The sequence below is a fragment of the Felis catus genome, chromosome A2 (assembly GCF_018350175.1).
Source record: "Felis catus isolate Fca126 chromosome A2, F.catus_Fca126_mat1.0, whole genome shotgun sequence".
Classification (NCBI taxonomy): domain Eukaryota; kingdom Metazoa; phylum Chordata; class Mammalia; order Carnivora; family Felidae; genus Felis; species Felis catus.
In genome coordinates, this window is record NC_058369.1 from 20,420,994 (window position 1) to 20,440,515 (window position 19,522).

General features: G+C 44.3%; 1 protein-coding gene and 1 pseudogene across 4 annotated transcripts in view; one reads left to right on the forward strand and one right to left on the reverse strand.

The window, feature by feature from the left end:
* The window catches only part of RAD54L2 (RAD54 like 2), a 111,498-nt gene that overhangs the window by 83,740 nt on the left and 8,236 nt on the right, over nt 1-19,522 (forward strand). For all 4 annotated transcript variants that reach the window (XM_023249176.2, XM_006928828.4, XM_023249178.2 and 1 more), the window contains 15 exons: nt 522-661; nt 1,433-1,549; nt 1,871-2,097; nt 4,361-4,543; nt 4,669-4,802; nt 6,005-6,201; nt 7,571-7,913; nt 8,600-8,777; nt 10,022-10,273; nt 10,501-10,619; nt 11,960-12,078; nt 15,196-15,295; nt 16,047-16,252; nt 16,657-16,829; nt 17,569-17,765. In XM_023249176.2, coding sequence (XP_023104944.1) covers nt 522-661; nt 1,433-1,549; nt 1,871-2,097; nt 4,361-4,543; nt 4,669-4,802; nt 6,005-6,201; nt 7,571-7,913; nt 8,600-8,777; nt 10,022-10,273; nt 10,501-10,619; nt 11,960-12,078; nt 15,196-15,295; nt 16,047-16,252; nt 16,657-16,829; nt 17,569-17,765 — 2,685 coding nt within the window. The remainder of the gene's footprint in view (nt 1-521; nt 662-1,432; nt 1,550-1,870; nt 2,098-4,360; nt 4,544-4,668; nt 4,803-6,004; nt 6,202-7,570; nt 7,914-8,599; nt 8,778-10,021; nt 10,274-10,500; nt 10,620-11,959; nt 12,079-15,195; nt 15,296-16,046; nt 16,253-16,656; nt 16,830-17,568; nt 17,766-19,522) is intronic.
* Nucleotides 3,257-3,624, reverse strand: LOC123381288 (annotated as a pseudogene).

The following is a 19,522-nucleotide window of genomic DNA, read 5'->3' on the forward strand; positions in this document are numbered from 1 at the left end:
CTACAGTCCTTCCATCACATATCCATTTTGCTATCGAAAGGAGATAAATGATATCCTACTCTCCTACTCTCATTTTTTTAACATAATGATAGCTTGAAAGTATTATTCAAAGTTTACGAAATGAGGATGTGGGATAAATAAGGATCTATAATTCTACCCTCCTATATAACAACTCTATATTTTAATACTGCTTTTCAACTTCATGAATCATGTATTACTCTTTTACTTTTGATCTGTTATGTGCAAAGATGAGTTTTCAGGAGCATCTCTCAGGAAGTTAAATAATATGGAAAAATGTTAGCCCACAATCACCTGAATCTTGAAGTTCACCCCCCGCCCCACTCCTTTTTTTTTTTTTTTTTTTTTTGCCTCTCCTGTTGCATGGGTGTGTGGGACTGACATGGCTTCTCCTCCTCTTGCCTCAGCTCTCTGAGCTCAGCAATGAGCTCTTTAGCTTGTCATTACATTGTCCAAATTTCCAGTGAACCAACCCAAGTGCTCACTCTTATTGTAATGTTTAGAAAGCTGCTCCGGGAGGATCAGTTGGAGCCCGTTACCAAAGCAGCACAACAGGAAGAGTTGGAAAGAAGGAAACGCCTGGAGCAGCAGAGGAAGGATTACGCAGCCCCCATTCCTACTGTTCCCCTGGAGTTCCTTCCTGGTAAGCAGCAGAGTTGGTGGGAAAGGCCCTGCCTGAAGTATAAGGAGAAGAGGCCTTTGGCACACACAATGGTTAAGGGCAGATCTGAAATAAGATCGTGGCCTCTCAAGAATCATTTTGAGTCATTCGGTTTCTTAGGAGCAGATGATCAGAAATATCTTACTGAAAAAGTTAAAATGGGGAGACCTGGGTGGCTCAGTCAGTTAAGTGTCTGACTCTCGATTTAGCTCAGGTCATGATATCATAGTTTGCCGGTTCAAGCCCCACCGTCTCCCACTCTCTCTGCCCCTCCCCTGCTCACGATCTCTCTCTCTCTCTCTCTGAAAAATAAACATTAAAAAATTTTTTTAAATAAGATGGAAAGTTAAGATGGTTAAACGTGTACCCCTCATGGGGACTCGGCTAGCTCAGTGGGTAGAGCATGCGACTCTTGGTAGCAGGGTCATGAGTTCAAGCCCCACATTGGACCTCGTTAAAAAATAATTATTATTATATTTTTATTTATATATATTACATATCTTATGTATTATATTTATATTTTATACATAATTTATATACTTTAGTAATATATACTTAATAACCAGGAGATAAGAACCAGTAAAGACAAAGGAAGTTAGAAAGGGAACTGAGGTGTTTGAGATACCCTCAACTTCTCTCCTCAGGGGATAGTCCCCTTGAGAGTGACAAAGGTAAAGGGCTGATGAATCATTTGGGGAAATAAGTTTATACTAAAGGTGGTTTTGGCATTCCCTTCCATCTTTTTTTCCCTAGAGGAAATTGTCTTAAGAGCAAGCGATGGTCCCCAACTGCCTCCTCGGGTCCTGTCCCAGGAAGTCATTTGTTTGGACAGCAGCAGTGGCAGTGAGGATGAAAAAAGCAGTCGAGATGGTAAGGTCGAGCCAGAGGTGTCTCTGCTTCCTTCTGACTCAGTGTTCACCCTGACTGATTGGCTGTACATCTGAATAGAAATCAGTCCTTCCCCATTTATTTTGAGGTCTGACTGTGACAAATATCCCTGAGTCTCCTTGTAAATGTAAGGTTTTCCCTTGTCTTAACTTGAAGCCATAAGAGAGAAATAGTAAAACTCAAAATTTTATAAGTGATGACAAGTTCTAACTTTGTTCCCATGCTGTAAGCTTTGATAATGGGCAGTAAATTATCTCTGCTCCCTGGGTTTTGGTTTTTGTTTTGTTTTGTTGGCTATCTCAGAAGTGATTGAACTGAGCTCTGGAGAGGAAGATACCCTGCATATTGTGGACAGCAGCGAATCTGTCAGTGAGGAAGATGAGGAAGAGGAGAAGGGTGGTACCCACGTGAATGATGTCTTAAACCAGCGTGATGCTCTGGGGAGGGTCCTTGTCAATCTGAACCACCCTCCGGAGGAGGAGAATGTCTTCCTGGCCCCACAGTTGGCACGGGCAGTGAAACCTCATCAGGTACAGCAAATCTTGATTCTTTTCTTTGTTTCCTTTCAGCTTCTTTGCTGAGGACATTACCTGCTGGTGGTTGTCAGCATCAGAGCCTGTGAGGTACTTGTTTGGTACCACGAGCAGTTATTAGAAAGCCCTGATCCTTCCTCCTGGCACTTGATGCTTCAGGATTTTTTTTTTAATTGGAATATGAATGTATTTTTTTATTAGGATGCTCACAAGAATGGCACACTAGTACTGTCTTTCTGATGTGATGAAGAATACATACATCTGACCCACACTGTGGCAGGGGTAAGGGCTCTCAGAGCTGGTACCAAGTATCCACTGAAGACATCTCCATTCACCAGAGAGGATATTTCTTTGACTCCAACATCTTTACTGTAGCTTCTAGTCAGGTCTCCATGCCTTGGGCCCAGACTTCTTCATTCCAGCACAAGTTGACCCTCTTTTTTCTTGCCACTGTGAACTCCTTCAAGACCTAGGTCAACTGCCCCATGTCTAACTTGCCCAGACAGGCTCCGGAATTCTGCAACACATCTTTGGTATGCTGCTGCCCTGCCACCCTCAGGGGCATGGTTAGGAGTTGGGGAGAGGGGGAATAGCATCACATTACCAAAGCAAACGGCAGGGGCATATTAGCACATGACACTTGGACATACACCTAACAACCTCATAGGATACATGCTTTTTCCCAAGTGCGACATAATCCCCATAGAGAGCAAACACTTGTGGAATGATTTTTTATGCCAGGCACAAGGGACACAAAGTGAATGGTGTTTACATACATCATGTCCTACACACAATGGGAAATTAGCACCTGAAAGCTAGAACCAGATCTCTATCCTGGCTCTTCCCTGCCTTTGAATGGTGTCACTGCTCTGTTTCTGCCTGTTCTCAGCATTTAGTTCATTTTTCAAAAGGGAGGATAAGATGGCAGAGAGAGTAAAATGGGAGATTGGACTGGGGTGGGTGATTAATATATGGGTAACAACCTGTAAAACAAAATAATACAAAAAACGCAAAATCCAGATTTAGTAGTATAATATAGGAAGAGAAGGTAGCTGGAAGTACTACATGCTAACCCAGACAATATGATACACAACCCCGCAGGGGGACGACTCAGTGAGGAGTGGGGCAGAGGCTGCCTCTTTAGACTAAGAGCCTTTCAGTTGGACTGCTGAATGGACTAGATATGCTGCTTCATCTGTAAGCTCTCTTTGATGATGATAAAACAGGTGAAGACAAGCCTGGACACCCCACAGGCCCACCCCATGGCCTGCTTGGAGCCCACAAATACATAAGGCACATTCTTATCCTCACATAGCAGCAGAATGTGCAGGATGATCTCCAGGGCCTCAGCATCTACAGCCATCATGATGAACTGAGAGATGGCTCTGTTGAGGATTTTGGTGGCTTCATTAGCTCCTGAAGCTGCTTGTAGTTACATGGATGCTGAACAAGGTCCAGTCGTTTCTTGGTGAGGTGGGTGTCTGCAAGGTGATAGGCCTTTGGATTTACATCAGCCCCAGTCATTTCTGTGATTCCATGGTCTTGCCACCCCTCTGGGAGTGCAGCCAATGTCAGAGCAGGAGCACACACTTCAGCCAGAAAGGAGGAGTAGATGCTTCAGGATTTCTGATGAATGGGAAGGGCAAGTCTCAGGTTTGCCATATCATGTAAAGGTATCAGATCTCTTGGCTTAATACTCTTGAGCTTTCTTCTGTGAGATCTGCAAGACTGATTGAGATGCTGTCTGCAGGACAGTGCCTTGGTTAGGAAATTGATTTGACTCTGGAAGTGGTTCCAGAAGAGATGTAAGAGTCAGAAGTCTGAGGAACTTTCTGATAGGAGGGAGCAGAGTAGATTTTGTTGACCCAGAGCTGTGAACCAAAACCAGTGAGTGGAGATTCCATGAAGTCAGAGGTTGACTCAATGTAAGAACTCTTCACAATAAGAACTCCTTATGGAATGGGCTATCTTGAGGTGAGCGGCTAAGGGCTGAGTGAGAGAACCTGTCAAGAATTTGATACTGCATATTTTTGCCTCAGATAGGCCATTGTACCAGGTGAATGATTTTCTGTGTTTTCTCTAAGAAGACTGTCATCAGCCAATAGACCATTCAGGGTACAGGGAGACTTCTGTAGCCATCCACACCAACTGTCTGGTATAGTGTCTGCTCCTTTACTTAATTCTAATTCCAAGGTGAATAAAACCGAATCTTAGTCTTTGCCAGCTCCTTTAACTATTGCCTCTGTTTGCCCTTTATCAGATTGGTGGGATCCGGTTCCTGTATGATAATCTGGTTGAATCCCTGGAGAGGTTTAAGACCAGTAGTGGCTTTGGCTGTATCCTGGCCCATAGCATGGGTCTGGGGAAAACTTTGCAAGTGATCTCCTTCATCGACGTCCTCTTCCGCCACACGCCAGCCAAAACTGTCCTTGCCATTGTGCCGGTAAGAGTTCAGTCACCCCTCTGAGGAGCTCTGGGTTAATGCCTTTCTGGGTACTAAACAGCTTGATGAGCTCATCTATGAGCTTGTTTCTTAAAATCCTTTTTCTGGACTTGGCTTTCTGACAGGTTAATACTCTTCAGAATTGGTTGGCAGAGTTCAACATGTGGCTTCCAGCACCTGAAGCCCTTCCAGCTGACAACAAGCCTGAAGAAGTCCAGCCTCGGTTCTTTAAAGTTCACATCTTGAATGATGAGCACAAGTAAGTGGCCTACTCTCTCCTCTTCTCCCTTTCCTTTTAGACTTCTTTCCAGGATCTGGATATCAGGGCACTAACCCAGATTCCTTTTGGTTTCTTGATGTGGTCATCCCCCCTGCCCCCCACTGCCCATTCCTTGATACTCATTTTTTCTCTACCTAGCTTTTCAATAAAGTCAGAGTTAGGTAGCTTGGGAAATGTCTTATGTTCTGCTTGAAGGTGCTTTTATATCCTGAAAAATAAGCATACATCATCCTATTTGCCCATGTGAATGGTAATAAAATTCAACATGGTGAAATGAAACTGTCCATCTTCTAACTTTTCACCTTTTACATTTCTCTTTCTTAGAAGCCTAATCAGCAGTCTCTTTTAAGCCCGTTTACAGTTGACCTTTACTGGTACAACTTCCAAGTTTTGAAAAGGGTAAACTTTTGTTTTAGATTTGAATAAAATTATTTCCATTCTATACATTCAATTTGATTTCCAAAATTCTAAAGCTATTTCTTGGTCCAAGCCAGCCATCCATGCTACCCTTTCCCCTTGTTGGCATGGATAATTGAGAAGATAGACTTTCTCTTCTTCAGAGGCTACCTTTTGTGATGTTTGGCACATACATCAAAATGAGGAGACTGTGGGCGGCCCCCTAGGTGGTTGATCACCTGCTCTTCTTTCTTGGGTTTCAGGACTGTTAGTCCACATGCAGTTAATGAATTAGAATCAGGACTCAGTTGTTTAGGAGTGGAGAGACTGTGCTCTTAGTGTCATCTGGGCTCTGCTGCCCTTTCTCCTTTACTGCTTGTCCTTAGCTCTTTGCTCATCGGGGCCTGGGAAGGTAAAATGCAGAATATTGCCCTTGCTTTTACTATCTTGTGTTTATTATGGGAATAATTTGAAATTCTCCCTCAAATGTAGAATTGTAGTCATGCATGTACATCCAAGGGAGTCATTACTTTTGCTTGCCTTGTGCCATTGCATTTCCGTTTTTCTGATGTTTAACTGTCATTGGTGACCTCCCCGTCCATCCTCAGTGCGGTTAGCATCTTTGGGATACTGGGAAGGGGGGCAGCCAGCAAGCCCTATGGTGCTGCCACTGAAGTCCTTGGCAATAAGGACTTCTGAATGTACATCAACGCAGCTCTAATTGTGAGCAATTCTCTCTGGGGAGCAGTGGAAGCAATAATTTTTTTCTCTGTTCACTCTTGCAGGACAATGGCAGCTCGTGCTAAAGTGATGGCTGATTGGGTATCAGAGGGTGGGGTACTACTGATGGGGTACGAAATGTACAGACTCCTCACCCTGAAGAAATCCTTTGCCACAGGTAGATCGAAGAAAACCAAGAAACGCTCTCACCCGGTCATCATTGATCTGGATGAGGAAGATCGACAGCAGGAGTTTCGGAGAGGTGGGTAGCCTATCCTGGGGATACTCTTAGGGGTAGTGTTTCAGGAAGAAATAGTGTCTGTGGTAGCACCAAGTCAGATGTGAAGATTATTGATGTGAGTTGTATTGTCATGAACCAGAAATCCAGGTCCCTAAGATAGGTGGGATGACCTCCACTGGCTCTCAGAAGATATTGCTTTCCTTGCCTGTCATGGAATTCTGGGTGGGCCACTCATAGACTGGCTTAGGGAGACTCCCCTGCCCATCTGACCCTGTTTCTCTCACAGAGCAATTAGGAAAGTGACTTTTCCTCTCATCACATCCTAGAGGTATTCTGGGGTAGCATTAAGAAAATATTTACAAAGTATTTAAATCACTGATATGCAGAGTAATAATGATATTGTGACTTTATAAAAGGAGAATTTATCCCAGGTTTGTGTTTTGTTTTGTTTTGTTTTAGTGAAAGTCATTCCTCTCATAGTGATAGTTCTGCTCCATCTTCTAAGGGCTTTGCCTGTTTGGGGAAGAAAGTTTTTTTTAGGTTCAGAGGCTGTTTCATTTTATAGGTCTCTCCATCTATAGATTATGTTTGTGCTAGGTTTGCTTCTGTGGTAGAGCTGGGATGAACTTGCCATTTAGCAATGACTGGCAGGTAACTCCAGAAAGATTTTGTCCTTTAGCTAGCTCCCCACCAGCCAGCCTGCAGATGGCGCAGAGACACTGGCAATGGTGAAGTCGACTGAAGTATCTGGATGATTCCCATCAGTCTCACTTAGACCCATTTAAAAAAAAAAAAAAAAAAAAAAAGGTTTTTTTTATAAAAATGTTTATTTTTGAGAGAGACAGACAGAAGGTGAGCAGGGGAGGGGCAGAGAGAGAAGGGGAGACACAGAATCTGAAGCAGGCTCCGGACTCTGAGCTGTCAGCACAGAGCCTGATGGAGGGCTCAAACTCACAAACGGTGAGATCATGACCTGAGCCAGAGTTGGATGCTTAACCGACTGAGCCATCTGAGTGCCTCTCACTCAGACCCATTTTTAATCCTAGGCTGGTAGTCTGTAAAGTCACACTCTCCGCCACCCAGTTGATATAAGCCCTAGGTAGGAATGCGAGGTATTTTACTTTGAGTGTAAAGGAGAAAAGAAAAAAGATAAGGAAAGGAAAGAGGGAAAAGAGATATTTACTGCAAGAGTCAATAGTCCAGGTTAACGTGTCACACCAAATGCACAGGAGCCTGGATGGCTGGCTCCCTTTCACTAATGGGGGCTGACTCTTGCTTTCCTGCTTCCTTCATTTCTTCTGTCTCCTCCAGGGTGCACCCCTACTTCTCATATTGTTGACTAAGAGCAGGCCCTCTCACCCTCTGACTCCGGATCCTCTTCCCTCCCTAGAGTTTGAGAAGGCCTTATGCCGCCCTGGCCCTGATGTGGTGATTTGTGACGAGGGACACCGCATCAAAAACTGCCAGGCCAGCACCTCACAGGCCCTGAAGAACATTCGCTCTCGCCGCCGAGTGGTGCTGACCGGGTACCCCCTGCAGAACAACCTCATTGAGTACTGGTGCATGGTGGACTTTGTGCGCCCAGACTTCCTCGGCACCCGGCAGGAGTTCAGCAACATGTTTGAACGCCCCATCCTGAATGGGCAGTGTATTGACAGCACACCTCAGGATGTCCGCCTCATGCGGTACCGGAGCCACGTCTTGCACAGCCTCCTGGAAGGCTTTGTGCAGAGGTGAGCCATCCTCAGGGCCCTGTGTTTTGAACCATCAGAGACCCATTGGTGTAACAGGCATGCAAAGCTGTCCCAAAGGGGGACTGTTACAGCAGGAGGGTCCCTCCCTAGTAGGTGATAGTAAAACTTTCCTTTTACTGAGTAGCTTTTCCTGAATAGCACACAAATGATGGATAGCCACTGTTTCAGTCCTCTGAAAGTTTGGCCTAGAAGTACTTCTCTCAGAAGTTAATCTTTGAAGTTTCTAGGGATACCTACCTTACTTGCTGAGAAGCAAAAGAGAGCTAGCCTTCTGCTGACTCTGAAAGCATAGAAATGCTGGTTCCCGGGGGCATGGCCTCACCAGTGTCAGCATCTCGGTAGATGTAGTTAGGCCGGTCTAAAACAATTTCCTTGTTTTTCCTTGTTAAGATGGAATATGTGCAGAAAGCTTAGAGAAACAGCCCTAGATCTGGGTATGAACCTGGAGCACCCAGTCTCTGCCACCCAATCCTCTTTGCTTTAGTTCTTATCCTTAAAATGAGTTTCTTCTGATGGTCGCTAAACCAATCCTTATTGTTCTAAGTCTGTTGTGAATGTTGAGATCCTCAAAAGGAGGTGTGGCAGAAATGCAGGATTCTTTTGTTATCCTGCACTGACCCCTCCTGGCCACACTGGCTTGATGATTCTGATCTCTGCCTTCGTAGGAGAGGCCACACTGTGCTGAAGATTCATCTACCTGCCAAGGAAGAAAATGTGATCCTGGTGCGGCTCTCAAAGATCCAGCGAGATTTGTACACACAGTTCATGGACCGTTTCCGAGACTGTGGTAGCAGTGGCTGGCTGGGGCTGAACCCCCTCAAGGCTTTCTGTGTGTGCTGCAAGGTGTGTTGAGGCCTCAGGGAATACTGAGATATGAATGAAGGTTGCACATGGTCCCAAGGAAGTTATTCCTGCTAGGAGTCCTTGATAAGGGAAGAATAAAGTGACAGGGGTCCCCCTCGGTTTGCTGCATTGAAGAACTGGGGGCCCCAAGGAGAAATATGCTGGTTGTGTGCTGCACAGTTCCTGGGGGTGCCACTCAGCCTGTGATATAAATGGTGCTCCTTGCAGTTGTGCAGTCTGGTCAACTTGTGGTACCAAACTTGAGAAATCACTTCCTTTCTCACTGATTTTTTTTCACTTGGGAGAAAGGGGTAGTGGAAAAACATTGTGGGGGAGTTTTTGACTGTTAGCATAATCAAGATTCAAGAAATATATAACTTAGACAAGTTATTGGGGTACCTTGTGTTTGATTCTGCGTTTAATCAGATTGAGACCTCTTTCATCCTGATAATGTTTGAGATGGTTTGGGGATAGCAAGGCCCAGGTATCTAGCACTAAACTTCATGAATAGGTTGACGAACCCTGACTTATCTTTAGTATGTGCTTCTTGTTGACTAATGAAGGACCTGATTCTTTGACAGCTGTCAGCCAACCTGTTGGGTATTATTCCCAACTGACCACTGCTTTAATGAGTCAACTGAAGGAGTATGTCAGGGGCAGATGGGATTTCAAAATGTTTCTTTTGTAACCACAGTCCTAGACCAGGGCCAGGAAGCTACAGCAGATATGGTCTGTGAGGATGCTACAGTGCCAACACACCCTTCCTATCCCCCCACCTCTGCCCCCACCCCAGGAATTCTCAACTCCTGCTGGGAACAGTCCCTGAAATGACTTCTGGTTGGTCATCTGTAAGTTAGATACGTTTGTCCATAGGAAGAGATTGGTCTTGTTTTGTAGTTTCAGACAGTAGTTGGCTGTAGCCACACAGTGAAACAGGGACATTCTTACCCTTATTTAAATAAGAATGCAAGGCTTGTGACACAGCCTTTTTGATTATGCCTATGGGCATATGGGCATGCCTGCTGGTATGAACTCTTCCCCTTGTGTTATGGTGATCACAGTTAGTTAAAATGAATGCGTAGGCTTTTTGGCTATGAGGGAGTTGGAGATACTTTAATTTTTAGCGTGACAGTGTATGCTGTAGGACCAGTGTGTGTTTCAGCAAGTACATGTTTCCTGACTCTCTGGGACACCCTTAGCTTGTTCTCTGCCCTGTGTCATTTCCCCTTTAACTTGAACTCCAGATCTGGAATCACCCGGATGTGCTGTATGAAGCCCTTCAGAAGGAGAGTCTGGCCAATGAGCAGGACCTAGATGTGGAAGAACTTGGCTCAGCTGGGACTAGTGCTCGCTGCCCATCACAGGGAACAAAAGGCAAGGGGGAGGACAGCACCTTGGCTTCCTCAATGGGAGAAGCAACCAATAGCAAATTCCTACAAGGGGTTGGCTTCAACCCTTTCCAGGAGCGAGGCAACAACATTGTCACATATGAATGGGTGAGTCAAGCAGAAACTTCTATGCCCATAAACCACTGCTGAGAAGGGATGATACAAAGCAAAGCCTATGTGGGAAGAGGGTGGGGGTTGTACAATGCATTGTGCTGCCAAGTCTCTGCAGGGAACTATAAAGGTTGCCCATGAGCTTCTGCCTTGGAAGGAGTGAATTTTATTTCTAGTGATCTGGCCACAGACCTTCTCTAAGCTGCCTCATTTCTCTATTGCAGGCCAAGGACCTTTTGACTAATTACCAGACTGGGGTCTTAGAGAACTCTCCCAAAATGGTATTGCTTTTCCACCTGATTGAGGAAAGTGTGAAGCTTGGGGACAAGATTCTCGTGTTCAGGTAGGAAGAGAAATTCCCCAGTATTACTGTGTATCTATAGTAGAGTGACATAGCCCCTACAGAGTAAGACTGTCTGGGGTAACCCCAGCTCCTTTTTTTGTTTTGTTTTGTTTTGTTTTGTTGTTTTCATGCCTCTGCAAACCAGTGCTTCTTGTGAGGACCTTCTTGCATTTCATCTCATTCTTGGAGTTTCTTATTTTGCCCAATGTGATTTCTCTGCAGAGAACTGTTTAAAACCCTAGGCTGACATTGGAGTCATAGTCTAACCCTTCATATTGTGGCCCACATCAGATCTGGCCTGTGGCTTGCCTGAAAGCTAGTTTTTACATTTTTAAATGTTTTAAAAGAAGAAGAAGAAGAAGAAGAATATTCAACAGACTGAATGTGGTCTGCAAAGCCTAAAAATATTTAGTATCTGACCTTTTCCAGAAAACATTTGCTGACCTCTGATCTAATCTGCTTCGGTCCCTCTCCAGCCTTTTTTTTTTTTTTTTTTTTTTTGAATTAAAAACAATTAAGGAGGAGGGCACCTGGCTGGCTCAGTCAGTAGAGCATGGTGACACTTGCTCTCAGGGTTGTGAGTTCAAACCCCACCCACGCTGGGTGTGGAGTCTACTTAAAAAAAAAAAATTTTTTTTTTTTTTTTTGTTGCTTTGTATGTAAGGTCAAATAAGTATTATGATTTGTTCCAGAGTTACATTCTGTGGCCAGAGTTTTGAGTTCCGTCAAGGCTTGACTCTTCAGGGAAACAGACATATTTTCTTTCAAACAGACATGCTTTCTTTTTGCTCTGGCTAGATTATGCCCCCATGAGAGCTAAGGGGTATCTTGGGAGCCTCAGAGTAAAGGTTTCCATGTGTGGCACATGTTGAGAGGAGAGCGGTAATTCTAACTGGGGGAGAGTTTAGTGTTCCGCTGGTTTTATATATCACTTCTGAGGAGACTGCTTCTCTTTATAACTTGAAAGCCCTAGTAAGACCCATAATTTTGATTGTGGCCTGTAGTTTGATCTAACGTATGTAACGTTGGTTTTTAATGCTGATGCTATTTGTTACTATGTACTGAGCTAAACCCCAGAATTTAGGGGAAGTAATTGAGGAAGAATTGAGGAAGTAATAGGGTAGCAAATTTAGTGGGGGTGGTGATAAGTGTATGGACGACTCTGCTCCCATTATGAGCTAGGGAGAATACCCCTAGTGGTTCTTTGTGGGGTTACCTCTTATGGGGAGCAGGTTCTGGGAGCTCCCACTGTCAGAAGGCTATATATGATTGTGAGTCCACTGGGGAACAAGATTCCCTTGGGTCTGGGAGCCTTCTGAACCAAATGTTGTCCCTTCCAGCCAGAGCCTTTCCACTTTGGCTCTCATCGAGGAATTCCTAGGGAAACGAGAAGTGCCCTGTCTACCTGGTGCTGATGGGCAAGGAGTACAGAAGTGGGTTCGAAACGTCAGCTACTTCCGTGAGTTCACTGCTGCTTTGTTTCTGGAGCCTTGACAGGGTGTGCTTAAGGCTTTCCTTTCCTTCTCTGCATTTTTGTCTTCTACTCCGTTCTCCACCAAATGTGTAGGAGTATCCGGAGTAACCAAAAGCAGGGAGGTATTGAGAGCAAGCTGCTATGTGTGAGGCACTGTACTAGGGGCTGGGGAGCTTGGGCAAGATACGGGGAGAGCAGAGAAGTAGAAGACATAAACCTTGTCTTCATCTGAGATACAGCAAGTCCAAGACAAATACAAAGCAGCACTGATCGAGTGCCCTTGTAGGTTCTAAGGAGAATAGAATCGTTGTGGGAAGGATGATTGGAGAAGGATTCCTGAAGGAGGCAGAACTTGCAGTAGACTGGTAAAGATGGGGAGAATTTGAATATACAGAGTTAGTGTGGCCCAAAGATCATTCTAGGAAGAAGCAACAGAGTGAATATAGGCCATGATCATGCATTCTGTACAGGGGAGATAGTATCCCTAAGAGGGTGAAAATTGGTTCTTGAGGGGACAAAAAAAAAAAAAACAAAAAAAAAAAAACTTAACTTTTCAAAAATATAAAGCTCAAATAGGCATCCAGTAAATAAACATATACAGTATATCTGTGGCATTTAAATTTTCATGAGGGACGTGTCAATTGGGGAAAAAAAATGTATAAAAAGGCTTCTTAAAGGGGGTGGTCATGAAAAACAAAAGTTGAGAAATATTAACCTCATGTACTTACTGTCCAGATATTGACATTTGGGCCAGATAATTCTTTTTGTAGGTTGGGCCGGGGGGGGTGGTGCAGCAAGGGGGTGCTGTCCTGTGCATTGTAGGACTTTTAGTAGCGTCCCTGGTCACTATTCATTAGATGACAGTAGCATCCACCCAGTTATAACATCTAAAAATGTCTCCAGACGCTGCCAACTGTCCCCTGTAGGGTGGGAGGGCAAGGAAATAACCCTTGTTGAGAAACACTGGCCTAAAGGAAGTATTTAGAGAATAGAGGTTCATGGGTGGTAGGAAGACCCAATGCCGAGCTGTGCTTGGGAACTGTGGGAACTCAGGTTGGAAAGGTAGGTTGGGGTGCCAGTTGAAAGAGCCTCTAATACCAATTAAACTGATACTTCCTATAACAGTCATCATCCAGTCCTCCATGTGGTATTTCATCTCCTTACCTTTGTCCTTTTCTCTCTTTTCCCTAGGGTGACAAATGTAGCCCCTCCTCTCTTATTCATGCTGCTGCTGCTTTTTTTTTTTTTTCCTTCCAAGATTTTATATAAATTCAAGTTAGTTAAGGGTAGTATTAGTTTCAGGAGTGACTTAGTGATTCATCACTTATATACAACACCCAGTGCTCATCACAAGTGCCCTCCTTAATACTCATCATGCATTTAGCCCATCCCCCACCCACCTCCCTGCCAGCAACCCTCAGTTTGTTCTCTATAGTTAAGAGTTTCTTAGGTTTGCCTCCTTCTCTGTTTTTATCTTATTTTATTTTTCCTTCCCTATGTTCATCTGTTTTATTTCTTAAATTACACATATAAATGAAATCATAGGGTTATTTGTCTTTCTCTGACTTATTTCACTTAGCATAATATCATCCAGCTCCATCCATGTTGCAAATGGCAAGATTTCATTCTTTTTCATTGTTGAGTAGTATTCCATTGTATGTTACATACATACAAACCACATCTTCTTTATCCATTCATCAGTCAGTGGACATTTGGGCTTTTTCCATAATTTGGCTGTTGTTGATAATGCTGCTATAAACATTGGGGTGCATGTCCCCCCCCCTTTTTTTTTTGCTTGTGCCCCTTTGAATCAATATTTTTGTATCCTTTGGATACATACCGAGTAGTGCAGTTGCTAGGTTGTAGGGTAGTTCTATCTTTAACTTTCTGAGGAACCTCCACACTCTTTTCCAGAGTGGCTGCTCCAATTTGCATTACCACCAACAGTGTAAGAGTGTTCCCCTTTCTCTGCATCCATGCCAACATCTGTTGTTTCCTGAGTTATTAATTTTAGCCATTCTGACAGGTATGAGGTGGTATCTCATTGTGGTTTTTTTTTAATTTTTTTTTTTCAACGTTTATTTATTTTTGGGACAGAGAGAGACAGAGCATGAACGGGGGAGGGGCAGAGAGAGAGGGAGACACAGAATCGGAAACAAGCTCCAGGCTCTGAGCCATCAGCCCAGAGCCCGACGCGGGGCTCGAACTCACAGACTGCGAGATCGTGACCTGGCTGAAGTCGGACGCTTAACCGACTGCGCCACCCAGGCGCCCCTCTCATTGTGGTTTTAATCATCCCTGATGATGAGTGATGTTGAGCATTTTTTCATGTGTCTTAAGCAATTTGTATGTCTGCTTTCGAGAAATGTCTGTTCATGTCTTCTGCCCATTTCTTAACTGAATTTTTTTGGTGTTTTTGGGTATTGAATTTGATAAGTTCTTTATAGATTTTGGATACTAGCCCTTTCTCCGATATGTCATTTGTAAGTATCTTCTCCCATTCTGTAGATTGCCTTTTAGTTTTGTTGATTGTTTTCTTTGCTGTTATTCATGCTTCTTCTTAATTGAAGGTTACTTTTTCCCCTTCCTTTGAACTTCCTTCTTTTCATCCATATGCCCCATCCCACTGCCCCAGATCTATTCTTTTTAATGTCTCCTTATAGTAAGCTCTTAATCATAGGAGTTTGTTAACAATGCAAATTCCTGGTGGAGGGACAACATCCATATCACAACACAGAACTCTTAGTCCTTCTGCACTCACCAGGATTTACAGGACTGAGGTAGAGAGGTCACCCTGAGCCAGCTTTTACCAAGCTTCCATATTTAGAGTGGTTCTTATGCAATCTAAAGTCTAGGAACCTTGACCTTAGAATTAGTTTGTCTATTAAAGGGAGAAACATAGTTTGTAATCCTTGTTGCACATGGCGATATTTGAAAATTATAGGTGCCTGGGACTCACTGTAGACCCATGGAATGTCCATGGGGGTGGAATCAGAATACTGTAGTGTATTTGTTTTGTTTTAAAAATACATTTGCCCAGTGATTTTGCTGTGTACCCGTGCCCTTATATGTCCATTTCTTGTGGTTTTCCTCCTGTCCTAGGGCTAGATGGTAGCACCCCTGCCTTTGAGAGGGAGCGGCTCATTAATCAGTTCAATGATCCCAGCAACCTCACCACCTGGCTATTCCTTCTGTCCACAAGGTGAGTGGATCCTGAGAGCGGAGGTCAGAGGGCTGTATTCAGGGCAGCTAGCCACGTGGGCAGGTACCCAAAGGCTCATCCAAGTTTCATCAGAAGAGATCTGCTCGGGGTTGTGACTTGTTTTTGAAGTCAGAGAGGGGACCCCAAAAGGAAGTTGTGTTAGAAGGGTAGTCATCATGATAGTGTCACGAAGTTCTTTGAGCCCTTCATTAATAATAGTCATACTTAGCTTTTCTCTCAGGAGTATTCTGAGTCTTAGATGATGGGATTAATGTGAAAGTGCTTTAAAAAGCAGAAAGTGTAATGTAACTGTAAAAGGCGATGGCATTATTTGTCTTATGCCAAGCAGCTTGAAGGCTGTGCTGTGTTCTGCCATCAGAATGCCCTTGATGGGTGTGAACTAGTCATTTTCCTAAGCTGTTAGACTAAACACACCAGAAACATCTGTATGCAGAGGTTTCCCTTCACCAAGTGACATCACTCTGGGGCCAGGATGCAGGGGCCTTACTAATTACAGAGGAGAGAGAGTGGGTTTTCTTTCAAAACTGGTCAACACTTCTGTTTTGGATTTTCAGGGCATACTTTTCAGTGCTTGAGCAATGTACTGTTCATCAGCAGGAGAGTACAATCCTCCAGTATGTCATGCTTAGAACAAAGGAGGTGATATGGGGCTATCAGTCACAGTCAAATTTCAGTTTGAAAACGGTCTTTAAAACGAAAGGTTCTGTGACTGTTGGCTTGTGTTTTACAGGGCTGGATGCTTGGGTGTGAATCTGATCGGTGCCAACCGAGTGGTGGTGTTTGATGCTTCTTGGAACCCTTGCCATGATGCCCAGGCAGTGTGTCGGGTATACCGTTATGGCCAGAAAAAGCCCTGTCACATCTATCGCCTTGTGGCTGATTTCACCCTTGAAAAGAAGATCTATGACCGACAAATTTCCAAGCAGGGCATGTCAGGTAGGGCATCTTGCAGGCACAGTATTATCCTTATTGTATCAGTGGTGGGAGGGGAGGGCCAGGTTGTAGGAACACAGGTAAGCTTTGAATCACAGAAAGTCAGCAGTTCTCCCATCTCATTCTGATTCAAATAATTGCTTAAGAGGTGATTGACCTCAACTTGTCCTGGGCAGGTTTAATGATAAGAACTGAGTGTAGGTATACAGGTTTCTCTTATGATATTTCCATTTCACCAGGGCCTCAGACCTGGTCTTTGACTTTCAAATATGGGATGGACTGAGGTAGTTTAGATATTAGTGACAGTTATACCAACCACAACCTCTCTTGTCTGCCAACCTTTGTAGCTGTGCTTTTGCAGTCTTCTCTGCCACATACTGACTTTCTCCATGTCTTCTCGCTTCTAGATCGGGTGGTGGATGATCTCAATCCAATGCTGAACTTTACCCGGAAGGAGGTGGAGAACCTACTGCACTTTGTTGAGAAGGAGCCAGCTCCCCAAGCATCCTTGAACATAAAGGGGATCAAGGAGCCAGTACTCCAACTTGCCTGTCTGAAGTACCCTCACCTCATCACCAAGGTGAGAGCTGGGATGCATGCAGTTCCCAGTACAGCAGTCTCCACTCAGGGAAGCTTGTCTGGCAAACTACTTTCCTTCATCTGAAGCTTTGTTTCATACAGAAGACTTGAACTCATCTGGTTCTCTCCTTACCCTGTGAAGTTTCCCACCCCAGTCTTATTCTAGCAGTGCTCAGCTCAGCCATGTGGAATAATTTGTCCAGTGTGAGTTTTTCCTAGCAGAAAGAAGGGGTAAAGTTCTAGAAATGTAGTCTAGTAATTCTCTGAACTCTCCCATCCTTTTATTTTTTAAGTGTGTATTTATTTTGGAAGAGAGAGAGAGTGAGCATACGTGCTGTACCCGTGTGAGCCAAGGAGAGAGAGGGAGATAGAGAAAATCCCAAGCAGGCTCCACACAGTCAGTGTGGAGCCCAATGCGGGGCTCCATCTCACAAACCATGAGATCATGACTTGAGCCGAGATTAAGAGTTGGATGCTTAATGGACTGAGCTACCCAGGCGCCCCTCTCCCATCCTTTTGATATAGAAGGCAGATTTGGGCTATCTAAAGGTGGGGCTGGGTTAAAGTTGTGAGTTATACTCTTGACAAAAAGACAGTAAACCTGCTTATGTGTCTGTAAGCAGGCTCTTTGCGAGTGCTGGAGATAGCCAGCCCTTTCTCAGTTTCAGAGTAAGCCTCATTGTATATCAGTTGTGTTGGCACAGACTGATAATTAAATCAATGTCCTCCTGTGTCCCCAGGAGCCTTTTGAGCATGAGTCACTGCTCCTTAACCGAAAGGATCACAAGCTGACCAAGGCTGAGAAAAAAGCAGCAAAGAAAAGCTATGAGGAAGACAAGCGCACATCCGTCCCCTATACCCGCCCATCGTATGCGCAGTATTACCCTGCAAGCGACCAGAACCTGACCAGCATCCCTGCTTTCAGTCAGAGAAACTGGTGAGTCACTGAAAGGGGAGGAAGGCCTGCTGCTGGGCCAGGCCCAAACCTTTTGACTGGTTCTGTTTTTAAAAAATTAAAAAAAAATTTTTTTTTATGTTTATTTCTGAGACAGAGAGAGACAGAGCATGAGTGGGGGAGGGGCAGAGAGAGAGGGAGACACAGAATCAGAAGCAGGCTCCAGGATCTGAGCTGTCAGCACAGAGCCCGACACGGGGCTCGAACTCACAAACCATGAGATCATGACCTGAACCGAAGTTGGTCACTCAACCAATTGAGCCACCCAGGTTGAGCCCTGACTGGTTCTGTTTTAAACAAAGGGAGAGCCTATAACTTGCTTGCTGGCTGTTGTGAACCGACAGGTCCTGCTCTTGGATGAGGTTCCAAAGCAGTTCAGCAGCCCTGGTGTTTTAAGTGGCTCTGGCTGAAAGAGTGACCTACTGGCTTTGTGACTCAGAAGAGTCCTTCTAGACTCCTGTAGAGGTGCAGCTTCCCAGGCCACAGAGGCCCACCCCTCCCACACAGCTGCCTTCATATCTGTAGCGCCTTGGTCCTAGATCTTGCTTAAGCAGTGAAGTTCAAGGGTGAAGGCCAGGTCTTTTGCGGGTCTTGGATTGCAGTCAAGGAATTCTGCTGCTCTTAATGGGATTTTCATTGTGTGGCTGTGCCACAATTCTGAGAAAAAAATCTTTTTCTTGAGAACAGCTTCCAAAGTATGAACATGATAGAAGCTAGTTGCTAAGCAAAGAGCTTCTTTGTAAGAAATTACAAAACATTATCTATGCTTAATTTTTTTCATTTTAAGGCAAAGTACTTCATAGGCTTTACCAGATTGACTGCCTGATTGAGTGGTTTGCATTAAAAATTTTTTTTGTTTTATTTTCCTTTTTTTAAAAGTTTTTTTACCTTTATTTATTTTTGAGAGACAGAGCACAAGTGGGGAAGGGCAGAGAGAGAGAGAGAGGGAGACACAGGATAAGAAGCAGGCTCCAGGCTCTGAGCTGTCAGCACAGAGCCCAACTCGGGGCTTGAACTCACGAACCTTGAGATTATGACCTGAGGTGAATTCGGACGCTTAACGGACTGAGCCACCCAGGTGCCCCTAAAACTTTTTTCCTATGAAGATTACGTGTTAAAAAAAAAACTTGACAAATGAGGTTCTAAGGGAAATGAAACCATGTAAATTTTACTTAAGACTAATTTTTGGTGAGTAAATTTGCTACTCTTTTTTTTTTTTTTAATGTTTATTTTTGAGAGAGAGAGACAGAGCATGAGCAGGGGAGGGGCAGGGAGAGGAAGACACAGAATCCAAAGCAGCTCTAGGTTCTGAGCTGTCAGCACAGAGCCTGAGGCGGGGCTTGAACTCATGAACCGTGAGATCGTGACCTGAGCCAAAGTCAGAAGCCTAACTGAGTGAGCCACCCAGGTGCTCCAAATTTGCTACTTTTTATGTACAAGATGCTTTCAAGAAAAATGTTATTTTCTTTCAAAGCCTTCAGACTTTATTTCTGTGTCATTTTCCAAGATACTATTGTCTGGGAATGTTCTCCTTTCTTGTCCTCCACCTGTTTTTTTCTCTTTTCTGGGCTTCCCCATGAAGCAACAGGAATGGAGTAAGCCTGAACCCAGTGAGAAAAAAGCCATGTTGGGGGAAGATGTGACAAATGGGCTGGGCTGTGGGCTTTTGTGGCCCATCTCTGGTTCTATGGGAGGCACTAGCCTCTCACAGCACTTGATGAGCCATACCATGATCCTGT